The sequence below is a fragment of the Anneissia japonica genome, unplaced genomic scaffold (assembly GCF_011630105.1).
Source record: "Anneissia japonica isolate Jap-2015-1 unplaced genomic scaffold, ASM1163010v1 scaffold3875_len19654_cov181, whole genome shotgun sequence".
In the NCBI taxonomy this organism is placed as follows: Eukaryota; Metazoa; Echinodermata; class Crinoidea; order Comatulida; family Comatulidae; genus Anneissia; species Anneissia japonica.
The window spans coordinates 1-12,502 of record NW_022726195.1 but is presented as its reverse complement, the minus strand read 5'-3'; the positions used below and the strand labels follow the sequence as shown (position 1 = coordinate 12,502).

General features: G+C 35.0%; 3 protein-coding genes across 4 annotated transcripts in view; 1 reads left to right on the top strand and 2 right to left on the bottom strand.

Annotated features, from left to right (window-relative positions):
- Positions 1-2,860, bottom strand: part of LOC117113068 — an 8,177-nt gene extending 5,317 nt beyond the window's left edge. Inside the window, exon 1 of the mRNA XM_033256297.1 lies at positions 2,738-2,860. The gene's annotated coding sequence lies outside the window, so the exon portion shown is untranslated. The remainder of the gene's footprint in view (positions 1-2,737) is intronic.
- Positions 1-8,433, top strand: part of LOC117113069 (general transcription factor 3C polypeptide 5-like) — a 9,530-nt gene extending 1,097 nt beyond the window's left edge. The window contains exons 1-7 of one of the 2 annotated variants that reach the window (XM_033256299.1): positions 2,950-3,116; positions 4,007-4,229; positions 4,894-5,273; positions 5,816-6,023; positions 6,215-6,342; positions 7,405-7,621; positions 7,901-8,433. In XM_033256299.1, coding sequence (XP_033112190.1) covers positions 2,979-3,116; positions 4,007-4,229; positions 4,894-5,273; positions 5,816-6,023; positions 6,215-6,342; positions 7,405-7,621; positions 7,901-8,085 — 1,479 coding nt within the window. In that variant the 5' untranslated portion in view covers positions 2,950-2,978 and the 3' untranslated portion in view covers positions 8,086-8,433. Of the gene's footprint in view, positions 1-2,949; positions 3,117-4,006; positions 4,230-4,893; positions 5,274-5,815; positions 6,024-6,214; positions 6,343-7,404; positions 7,622-7,900 lie in introns of those variants that run through there. The other variant, XM_033256300.1, reaches the window with a different exon arrangement.
- Positions 8,434-8,475: 42 nt separating this feature from the next.
- On the bottom strand, positions 8,476-11,998 carry LOC117113070 (intermediate filament protein B-like; the record flags this gene model as incomplete). The annotated part of the gene is given in 6 exon segments (XM_033256301.1): positions 8,476-8,941; positions 9,582-9,733; positions 10,256-10,361; positions 10,609-10,728; positions 11,288-11,440; positions 11,924-11,998. Coding segments are annotated over 6 exon segments (820 nt in total), but the record flags the coding sequence as incomplete, so codon positions are not given.
- Positions 11,999-12,502: the final 504 nt, after the last annotated feature.

The window sequence follows — 12,502 nt, the reverse complement described above, 5'->3', positions numbered from 1 at the left end:
CATTTATTTATATTTCTTATAAATAATTTATACTGATCAAGACTGTGTTCATGACAAAAATGAAATTAATTTGTATTCAAAATGAACTCATATTTATATTTCTTATCAAAAATTATTTACAACTACAGTAACTCATTTTTTATAAATAAATGATTTATCCAACTCATTTATTTTTTAATTCTTACAATTTCTTACAAATAATTTATTCTGATCCTGTGCATGCTCTTGACAATAATGAAATAAATTGTTAGTTGTATTTAATATGAAACTAACTCATTTATTTATATTTCTTATAAATTATTTATACGAAACATAACTAACTCATTTATATTCTTATAAATAATTTATTCTGAACCCAGATAAACTTTACAGTGATTTTTTTTATATTTGTGATTTAGAGAGTAACAAATCATTATCGAGATATGAAAAGAACAATGGTCAATTGCCACTGAAATATATTCAATATGTTGGCATTTAATAGTAATATTATCTATGTATTGCAGTGGTATATCTAGTGGCATGCTCCCGACACCAATAAAAAGGTTTGAAGCAAAAAAAAAAAAAAAAAAATCACGCTCAAGTACAGCAGTATGAAAATCACCTCATATTCCCTTATTTTGCAAGCTAGCATCAATCACTTAATCATTGAGATCCCACTTAACCTTTGAGCCCCCCACCATCATCCCCCCTCCGCCCATTTCAAGACTACTGTAGAAACACCACTGTGTATCAGGATATTTACAATTGTCAAAGCACTGAAGGAAATAATTGAAATAATTTACTTAAAATTAAATTTAAAGCACTCATCAATGAATTAAAAACGTAATACAGCCAAATCATTTAAGGCCCTTAACACTTGTTCACCACTTCCATTTGCAAATATTTTCAGATTGATTGGATTGGATTTAAGAATTATTTTTGGACGAAACACTTAAAGGATAATGTACTAGGCAAAAACTTTTTGACAAGTAGGGTTGTTATGATGGTAAATTGACAGTACACCGAAAGACAATTTCCTTCTTATTATATCAAGGACTTTTAACTGTTACCAGGATAGGAAGCTGGCTGGTTTAAGCCATCTAACTTGAATTAGCCTTATGTGCGGTATTGTTATGCAAATGAGCCAGATAAGCACAATCTGCACATGCTCAGAAAAACAAAACTTTCCTTTCCACACTGCGTATCGGCTAGGCGTACAGCTAGGCCTAGCTTATCTTATTTTTGTTTGTTACGCACGACTGACTTAGGCTGTTTGTCATCACTTCGAGATGTCTACTGATTCGGGGAAAAGGTGTATTAAAATCCAAATATTGGCGTTTGTGAGCAATACACTTTAATTTTATATAGGTACGTAAGTAGTAAGTATATGAATAATTTTAATGCACTAGTTAATTGATAACTTCATTCTAATTTGTTTTGGGTCTTTTTTCTGCTTTTTTATAAGCGGTTAGACATGGCCTAGGCCGGGTCCAGGCCAGCCTAATCACATCAATTTAAAATAAAATTTGTAGACATACTTGCCTTATATCTTAACTTGCAGCTGATTTTATTGGTAGACTAGTTTGTTTTTAAGTGTGTAAGTATGATTGATTTGCATGCCAAGTGAAATTAGTACCCTTATTTTGCTTTGTTTTACCGTACCGTAATTCTCGGCTAGGCCTAGCTGTACGCCTAACCAATACGCAGAGTGGACATCGTGCGGCAAGGAAAGTTTTGTTTTTCTGAGCATGTGCAGATTGTGCTTATCTGGCTCATTTGCATAACAATACCGCACATAAAGCTAATTCTTCCTATCCTGGTAACAGTTAAAAATCCTTGAATAAAGTACCAGATCTCTGGCTCACAATCATTAAATGAAGCAATCAATTTTTATATATAAAGTATATGAAATAAATGACAATTGCATGCATGGGATTAAATTAAGTACTGAAGCGGTAGCATATATTTTCAACTGAGCTAAAATACTTAGGAGGCAAGTCTGTATAGTGCTGTCTCAAACTTATTCCTGTTAAAACTGATACTAATCACCTTTTATCCCTTCTGTTATTATTTGACTCTGAAGCTGTTCGTTTTCCAACCATTTTTGATCTTCTCTTTGAATTTCTAAGTAAATCTTAACAAAAAAGAAAAATTGGGGTTAAGCAATATAGGAATTGTTTTATCAGTGGTAGATCCAAAAATTTAAAATAGAGGGGCATCACAAATGAGATTGAGGGTTTATTTAGACTACCTCAGCCCTATGGTTGGGCTGAGGGAAGACAATTTATGATTATGGCACCTGGAAATGCACTCTAAGACCTCAATATGAATATAATTTTTTTTTTCAATTTTAAAAATAATTTTGTTTGAAACATTTAGTGGGGGAGGGGAGGGGAGGGGGAGGGTGCATGCCAACTGCGCCCCTGTGTGTGATAAATCTGCCATGCATGTAGATTATCACCGGCAATTCAAATGTTTAATAATGCTAGTAATCTTTCAATACAAAAATTTGGATAAAAAAATAAAAGCTGCCTAGCCTAGGGTCCTACTAGGCTACTACTGCTAGGGTTATTAAGTAGACCTGCTACTACTGCTAGGGTTATTAAGTAGACCTAGGCCTAGCCTACCGTTAGGCCCTTAGGCTAGGCCTAGCCCCCTGCCCTGGCCGAACCGAACTAGGCCTAGGCCTATTTGCGATAGGATAGTCGATATAATCTATTATATTATGCATATGTTTGAATGTTAAAAATATACTTACTACTAGCTTTATAGGTTAGTGTATTAAATTAAGACTAGGCTACGCCAAGCTAGACTTTTTAACGGGCTAAAGTTTTTATACAGCAATATTGTCTGATCTGAAACCAAATTAAAAAGAGAGGCGCAGCAAAGTTTATAAGATCTTTGAAGTTTTATAATTTTGTTAGACAGGGGGCGCCCTACAAACATTTTGGAAAAGATAACCTTCAACCTTTACATGCGTGTTTACGTTTGTTTGCAACATGGCAAAAGAAGGTACAGATCAGAATGTACCATTGCCATATTCAAGTAAACGCATCGTTTGTGTTGAATTTCCTGGGAAAGTAGAAAATGTTGATAAAATGATGGAGTGTTTTGGAGGTCAAGAAAATATTTCGAAGGTACTGTGTCACTGTCAAGCCTCCTACTCCTACCTATTCCTAGCTACTAGGTCTAGGCCCTAGCCCTCCTACTAGGCTAGGCCTCCCCAGCACTGTGGTTTGTGGGTAGGTGGCTGAATTCTCAGCTTATAAAAAAAAATTTCTTCATATTTGGTAAAAATATTAATTACTTATCTATCTAACATAGGGTTGTACTTGTATTATCTTTAGAAATTCATATTTACTTTCTTTTCTGCTTAAAAAATGGAATTTTATTTGAGTATATAATAAAGTTAAAACGTCAGCTACAGAGAAACTAAAAGATGGATGAAAACAAAACAAATGTGTAACCTTTCTTTGACTTTTAATCTGCATATTAATGTATGACATCAGCAATATCCAATGAGAATTGGCATTTTTAAAGATTAAAAACCCAATTTCAGCCTGACACGAAAGTGCAAGCCCACCATTGAACAAGTGACCAAAACTAGGAAATGTGACGTCACGATTTGTAACATACCTATTTATGGCCGACATGGAAACATTGAGAGGAGGCAGTCTCCACGGTAATAAAGCATCCATGCTTCCTGTGTCAAAAACTGCAGGCTCAATGTACACAATTGGATCATGTGCACTTTAAAGAACAGTACAGTACAGTACATAAGTAGGTTACCCCAGTGTACGGGTCCATACAGCTCCTTGTTATCCTGCAATGTTATGGACCATTAGGTCCTTTGCAGTCATACAGTATACCTACGTAAACGTAAATAACTGTATTGTTGATTTTGTATAACATTATTCAAAACAAATCACGTACATGTACAATAGGTACAATCAGTTACTGTTTTTAGGCATTGTAGCTTCACATTAGCTGCATAAACAGCTACACTTTTTCTTCAATTGATATGCAGGTGATGGCTGATAAAACTAAACGATTGAATTTGCATTTCCGACCCGATGATCCTTACTCACATTGCTGCACTGGTGAGGCTGTGCCAACGGAAAGACTTCTTCTGAAGGTGCGCAGAAGATGCAGGAAAAATAGGTCAAGTGATGCTGAAGTTGAGGGAAAGATGGAAGAAGAATATCAGGCTGAGATTGTTGGAGTTATTGAGACAAGTTATAAATTTAATAGTAAGTAGTTTATTCAAATGCTTGAAGAAGATGAAAATTCAACATTTGAATTTCTTAGTTGTGGTAATAAGTTTTAATTTCTTTATAAGGAATAAAATACACCATTTTATCGGTTCTGTTTTGAAACAGCACCACCAACGTCTCACAAATTTTCACTAGGCGACATCCAGCAGCCTAGTCTGAGCAAATTTTGTTTTTCTAGACATTTTCTTTGAGTACTTTGAAAACCAGAAACACTGCAGGTTTTATGCGCCCCTATTTTCTTATTTTATGTTTTGGCCTATTATTTTCAAAGACTAGGCTAGGCCTCTACATCCAAAAAGTCGTGCTCCATTCACAGAGCACAGATAAACACTGGTATTACTACGTAAAGCGAATGCCTAGGCCTCTGGTTGTCCCTCAGTGGTAGTTGCCAGGTTCTCGGAAATTTTTATTTCAAATTTAGCAAAAATGGTGTATAGAAGATAGGAAATATGTTAATTTGTGAGAAATACTCTCTTCTTCCAATTTGTAAATGAAAAATATTAACTAACATAAATATAAAAAAGGAAGCGATTCAAATATTGGAAGTATTCTTATATTTTATTAGCATTAGGCAGTTTATATTTGAATTATTTTATACACATATTTTATATGTTTTGCTTCTTTTTTTTTTTTAAACTAGGCTTCGTAGATTTTCAGTATCTTCCTATGGTTAAAAACAGTTCTGGAACGTTTGAGTCCATAATTGATAAAATAGTTCCGAGGAAACTAGAGGACTCATCTTACTTCAAACGGGATGTTCCATTATTTGTTCTTCCTGAAGCTTTCTCTCGTGTGGATATTCCTTGTGACTATAACTACAAACAAGAGAAACAAGCACGAATAATGAAAAGCAAGATCTTACAAGAAGCCCATTTAGTTGGTACTGACAGAGATCGAAGAAATAACAATGCGATATTTTTGAAATTTGAAGATAAGGGGATTCCCCTAGAGCCATTACCAGCTGCCATCGAGATTTTAAAGCGGTATCAACTTCAGGAAGATGTGCAGAAGATGAAAAAAGTAAGTTTCTTTGACATCAAGTTAAAACAATGATTCATTCACTTAGTATTGTGTTGATCAGGGTTATGTAAGGGGTGACGATATTGTAATAGGCTATGGAAAGGGTATATGTAAGTGTAAAACAAACTTTTAAGTGTAAAATTATAATGAATGGTAAGTGTAAAATGTGTGGATCTAAGTGAGTGAGGACTTATACAAGAGGATGAGCATCTGTGTATGGTTTGAGGATCTGTGTTTGTGTAAGTAGGGGGGTGCCAATGTAAGAGGATGCAAGAAAGGTCAGTGCATAAGTTGAGGGTATGTCAAAGATTTTATCTATGTATGGTGTTGAAGGTCAATGTGATGTGGGAAAGTGTTGGTATGATGTAAGCAGGTCAGTGTGTTACGGGGAGGGGCTTGGGTAGTGGTAAGGATCTGTGGTGCTGATAGTAATCTCTGTTTGTATAATGTAGCTGTGTATGTGTGTAACAATGCATATTTCATCAATTATTACAAATAAGAATCATAATAAAAAAGTAATAATCAATAGATTTTATTATTAGTTATTTGAGGAGCGTCCAATTTGGTCACGTACATCCATGATGGGTTATGCTAACTTGGAATTCAAGAACATCAAAGTCATCCTACCCAGCATGGCATACTACTTTGTGACAGGACCATGGAGAGCTTTATGGTGTAAAATTGGATATGATCCTAGGAAAGACCCGAAGTCCAAAATCTACCAGATGTTGGATGTTCGAATCCGTCTTGGTAGGTATTTAAAATAAATAAATATGTAAATCAAGATTCTATCATCATCTATTTATATGTAACAAAAAGTAGTTGTTTTATTAATGAAATCTATGCTGTAAGTAGAAAAGAAAAGGTGTTTTTAAGACAAGTTTTAAGAAAATTACAAGAAACTTGTTAAAAAAATTATCCTAATGGCTCTATCATTGCAGCTGCAAGAGCCTTTAAACCAGACATTGCATTTAAAGCAGATGTAACAGATGTTTCGACCAAACTGCCTCTCTCGCTCTTCCATTCTAGACGTAATCATGCTCATCCCTCCAAGTTACCCAAGCTGCCTGTAAGTCTGTTTTTTAAAATGTTTACCTGGATGAAATAAAATATGAGACTTGCCATTCCAAAACCAGCATTAGTGACAAATGGAAATATAAAATGATGGGTCATTTACTGGAATTGACTTTCTATTGCCAAAGTTATGGTTAAAAGTATTACAGCTTCTCTGTACTGAAGTGTACAATACTGCCACATTCTTGTGCTAATTACTCAGTTTAACAATTAGTAACAGTATGCTGGTTTTTGGATGGCAAGCCTCATATGCCAAGTTTTCTTTAGCTGAACTTACCAAATGAAATTAATGGAACAGGGGTGGCACCAGTGGGGGGCTGAGAGAGGCCATGGCTCCCCCATAGGGAGGGCTGTCCCCCCCCCATCAGGGAGAAAAACCGCAATTTATCAGGGAGAAAAAAAAATTATATGTATTTTGTACATATTAATAGACTCTAAAATCGATTAAACAAGCCTTTAAACCCCTAAATTGTCAAATTTTCTTGGGGGTTCGCCCCTGGACCACTCTCGAAACATTTTAAGCAACCACCCCCACTTTGCTCTCATCGAGGAAATCTTCTCATCGAGGAAAACCCCTCCCCCCGTCGGGGAAATCCTGGCACCATTCCTGTAATGAAATTGTCTGATGTTACATATGTAAAAGATGCCATTTATGCTAAAGGAAACATGACGACTGTTCATCCAGGCATCTCAACCAGAGACTATCAACTTCACCACTGATGTATTTAATTTGGGGTATATAGTAGTCTGATTGATATTCATGATAAACCATGAAAATTCATTCAGAAGCTGATTGTTGTTTGTGTTCTCAGTAATGAGGGGAAAGTGCTTTAATATTGGCTATGGACAGCACAAAATAAATGCATATCAATATTTATTTATTAATACAGTAATGTTTATTTCAATTTTTATTATAAATATTGTTATTGCTGTTATTATCATCTCAAAAATTTTCACAACTATCAGTTGTTATAAAAAATGAGTTATTTTATGCTTTTATTGTTAATAAATGTTTGCTGACAAACATCACTTGCATATTAATTTTCTTATATTTCAGGAGAACCATTATATATTCACTAGGGACGTTCTTCCACCATTTTATCAAATGTACTACCAAGTATGTGACATTAAGGATGATGAGCTTCAGGAGATCGTTCATGCTAATGATGGATGCGAGAAAGCTTGCGATGAGCGAGATGGATGGCTTCTGCCGGACTCGTTTCAAAACATGCGAGACATCATACATAACCTCATCACAGCCAAAGTCAAAGAAAGTGAGTTGCATGATTTCTAGGGTAATATGCATTTTTAATGTTGTTATAACACTCTCTAACTTTAAAATCTTCAAATCCATTGTTTTTAATTTATTTTCACTCTTTTGTCTATTTATCTTTTTTTTCTAAATTATAAGTATATTTTTTTATAAGTGGTCTGGTAGAGGTATGTTGTTTATTGAGTGCCCCCTGTAGTTTGTGTTTGATATTAATAATATTAATGCTATCATGATATTATATTCTTTACTTTAAATAAATTTGAAGTGGTTTCTTTTTCAGTGTATTTATCGGATAGACAGAACGAGGATGAAGCTGAAGAAAGTGAACATGGAATGAACATAAGTGGTGATGAAGAGGAGAAAGAAGAGGAAGAAGAGGAAGAGGAGGAGGAGGAGGAAGGCATTGATGATGAAATGGTTAAGGAAATCATGGAGTACATTCAACCACAAAATGAAAACTCTTGAAAATATTGATCATTGTCAACGACATTAATTATCGGACCTGGTATGGACAGGCATTATTTTTACTAAAAGGAATAAACCTCATACTGTATGGGGCAGCTAAGATCCTACATTACTATTAGGAATGTTTTACTCAACCTGATATTTCACTGACTGCTCAGTACAATCCCAAATACATGTGAAAAAATACTGCAAGTGATTCAGTTGGGAAATGAACCCATGACCTTCAGAACTTGTGCTTGTGGAGTAGCTACTTCTTGAGAGCAAGTTCAATCCTAATGTTGCAGTACTTGCAGTTACTTGTATAAAACTGTACAAATAGTGTAAATAAAGCCAAAAACCAAAGTATAACATCTCCTGTATTTTTGTTCAAATTGTCTTTATTTTCCAGTTATATACTTTTCCATTTGTAATATAATTGTTCATTTGGCAAATAATATTTTATTTTGTAATACAGTACTATTATAATTAAAACTATATATCATAAATATTTCTTGAGTTTTATATAACAAATAATCTTGAAATTCATTTAAGAAAATATATTTTTATAAATGCATTGATTTAGAATCACTATTGCACAATAACACAAATATAATATTAGTGAATATTAGATACTGTATATTTATAGATAAAATGTTAAATATATCAAAACAACTTTTTTTCTGAACCTTTGTGCGCACTACGGTTCGGGGTTGATGTTCTCATGTTAGGGCTTGTGAAAGAAAATCCAGGTGCTTGAAGTCCGCTGAGATTTGAACTTTCAAACTGGTAGAGGGGGGTTTCATTTAGACTCATAGCGTATGCTCGGACTTGGGCACGAGCAAGAGCCTGGCAGATGTCTGTTGCATTGGGGCTAGTCCTGAAAGAGATGATTTACATGTTTGAAATAGAGTACATCATAGGCAATGAATGTACAGGTATGCATACAATTGGTAAAATTAGGAGCCAGTAAAGTGCTTGCCCTGCAATCCTGTGGTCCTTGGTGCAAATCCTTAAAAAGCATATCAGAATTTTTCTCATAACCAAACATAACTCTTAACATTATTTATTCAAATGTTTCTCTGCGAATAATCAAGGGGCAAACTGATGTGCCAAGAGGCGAATTTAGTTGGGGTGGGCTGGCCCCGGCCCAGCCCCCGCCATTTGGAAAGTAAAAAAAAAGAAAGAAAAAAAGGAAATATTGATCGTCCAAAACGCCTCAGAGGTTATTTTCGGGCATTTAGAACGCAACAATTTCGCAGGGGCACGCACCTAGGGTAGTGTTATCTTGATTGGCCCCCACCTTTCGGACATCTCTGGACCCACCCCTGGTGCCCATGTGATGGACACATCTTTATAACAGTCAAATGAGACAATTAACTTTATCACAGCTAACCGACCACAGGAATAAGAGCTCTGGATGTTTAATTTCTAGCAGGTATTTAAAAACTGATATGTTTGGAATATATATATTCTGAGCACTGTGCAAGACTGTGCCTTAAAAACTGTTGGCTACATACCTGTCAGCAATGTTGCGTGAGCTAGTTTCATGGTCCTTTCTCTCCAGTTTGCTGGTGACATCCTTGAGGTTGCCCTGTAGTTGACTGATTTTCTCCATGTCTGCTAATCGCTGCATGTGAAGAATGTGAACCTTCATCTCAAGTTCATTGTTCTGATAAAATTGAAGGTATATAAAGAATATTTAATGATTCTAAACAAATGTATGGTAGGGTAGAAAGAAAGTAATCTATAAGTGACATAATCTGCAATGGCATATCTAAGGGTAGTGCACGGGGTATAATGAGGGTGTAAAATGGAAGTGGGGGTAACTAGTTAGTGAATGATTTAGTTTGAGGTGATTTTAACTTCTAAAAGCAAATTTATAGTGGTACAAACTTTTTTTTGGTGGGGGTTGTGCCCCAACAACTTAGATACTGTACGTGGCTGAAAGCATGTCTTGTTACAACAGATTTGAATTTAACATTATTGTTTACTATCAGTTGTTCAACTAATTACCAAAGTCGGAATTGTCAAAACTATCTTTGTGGTCATCACCAAGTTGGTATCAAAGTAAAAATCAGATACCTTTATGCATATATATTTTTTTATATTTATTTTTTTTCAACACTTGAGGGCTTCTCATTGAGCAAGTAAAACCTAAAACAAAATGGTTCTAATGGATACATTTGTTTACTTTTTTCTTATCATCAGAATCATTCTCCCGTGCAGCAGACTTCTTCATTGCAGATTTGATCTCTGAGCTCAAGTCCTTCATCATGTGTTCCAGATCAACAGCAGTACTACAAGCAACAAAGTGATACCAGATGGAAACAGATTATGACCATCTTATCTCAAATGTGACACAATCACAAAACTGGTAAGTATTCACAAAAGTTCATTATTGTTTGTGTACAATTAATGTACAGTGGCAGCAACAGTAGGGGTCTGGAAACACTGCTTTAAAAAAAGGATTTTTTTTATAGCATGCCATTTCTGGGCATCTAGGTGCATGTTCCTAAAATTTTCCCTTTTTAGTAAATATTATACCTTTGATCACTTGTATGGCCATCATTCCTTGAATTTCTGAGCTCCTCTATCTTCTTTTTGTCATCTCTCAATGTCAGTTCTTTTTTCAGATCATGGATCTTCAGATCTTTTTCATCACAGCTTTATAATCACAGAAACAAAAGGAAATCAATTTGAAATGTTACAGCTCTGTCCACACTATCAAACTTTATGTAAAAAAAATTGTGTGATGTGCCCATATATGGGCATGATGATGTCATATTACAACCAAATATGGGCATATCACAGTTTCTTGTCACCACAAAATATGGGCATATCACAGTTTCTTGTCACTACAAAATATGGGCATATCTCAGTTTCTTGTCACCACAAAATATGGGCATATCACAGTTTCTTGTCACTACAAAATATGGGCATATCACAGTTTCTTGTCACTACAAAATATGGGTATATCACAGTTTATTGTCACCCCAAAATATTGGCATATCACAGTTTCTTGTCACCCCAAAATATGGACATATCACAGTTTATTGTCACCCCAAAATATGGACATATCACAGTTTCTTGTCACCCCAAAATATGGACATATCACAGTTTCTTGTCACAAATATTTTATGGTGTGAAATGAGGTTGACAATCAAAACTTAATTGTAGATTCTGCAATATATATATCCTCACAAATTCTGTAAAACAAGTTTACCTTTTCTCTAGTTTATCTTGTATATCTCTCTCCATTGTCAGTTCTTTGGTTAGCTGTTCCACTTTCCACTGCATCTCTCTTTGTTTAACATCATTATCGTATGCAGATGTCTGGATTTGAGAAATGTCTGCCTTCTGTTCTTCCATGACCTGCCTGCAAAACAATAAATTCAGAAGCACTTAATAATTATTAAAGCATAAATTACAAATCTATAAACAATTAGAGTAACATGGGTGCACTCCCTTCCCCCGTGGCAGCAAATTACTTCCACTAAGTGGGTTAAAATACTAAAAATGACATTAAGTTTTCATTGGTATTACTGGGGATTTAGTTCTGCATACTGGGATTTAATTCCGCATTCTTAGTTTTTGCACCCCACGCCCCTCACACACAGGCTGAAATCACCCTACACCCCTGACGAGTAATAGTGTGACATGTGTATGTCATGATAATTATATTGGAAGAGGGAGATGCATTGTCACTACAGTGTATAAAAATACTGTACATGACCATGACAATTAAATTCACTCCTTAGTCCATGTGCCTAAATGAGTATGAAACAATTATTGATATGATGCAGTGATGTCACAAGATTAAGGATAGATGATTTTTGTACTATTGTTGTATGTAACTTACCTAACATTTGTTAAATCGTGCTTTAACCTGGCATTCTCTTTCCCAAGAATTTTGTTCTCGTTACTTAGATCATCTCTAAATGATAAGAACAAAAAAAATGACACCCACAAACTTTTGGAAGAGACTTGTATTTTAAGCTGATGAGTAAAATACTGTCACAAATAGAGCTCAATATCTTAAACAGAGTTCATGTGTAGGTGAGTGTCTCTAAGTGTACAGAACAAACTTGGAACAATCATTGATTTAGAACTAATTATGAAGCTATAGCTTGGTTAAGATTAACAATTTGTGGTTAGAACCGTGCATACTCGTATCCAAAACGTTTGTTGTGCGTATGGTTTTTACATCAATTAACCTTGATATGAGCATGCGCGGTTCTAACAATGAATGGCATATCCTGTCCTGTTACACATTAGGAACTCCATCTTCTAAACCTTCAAGACATTTTTTGTTTTACACTGTAATTGAGTGTGCTTGCTGTTGGATGTGAAACAAACCATATATGGGCATAACAATGTCATGTATCACACCTATAAATGGGGAAATCACATGTATTTGCCACATAAAACTTGAGAGTGA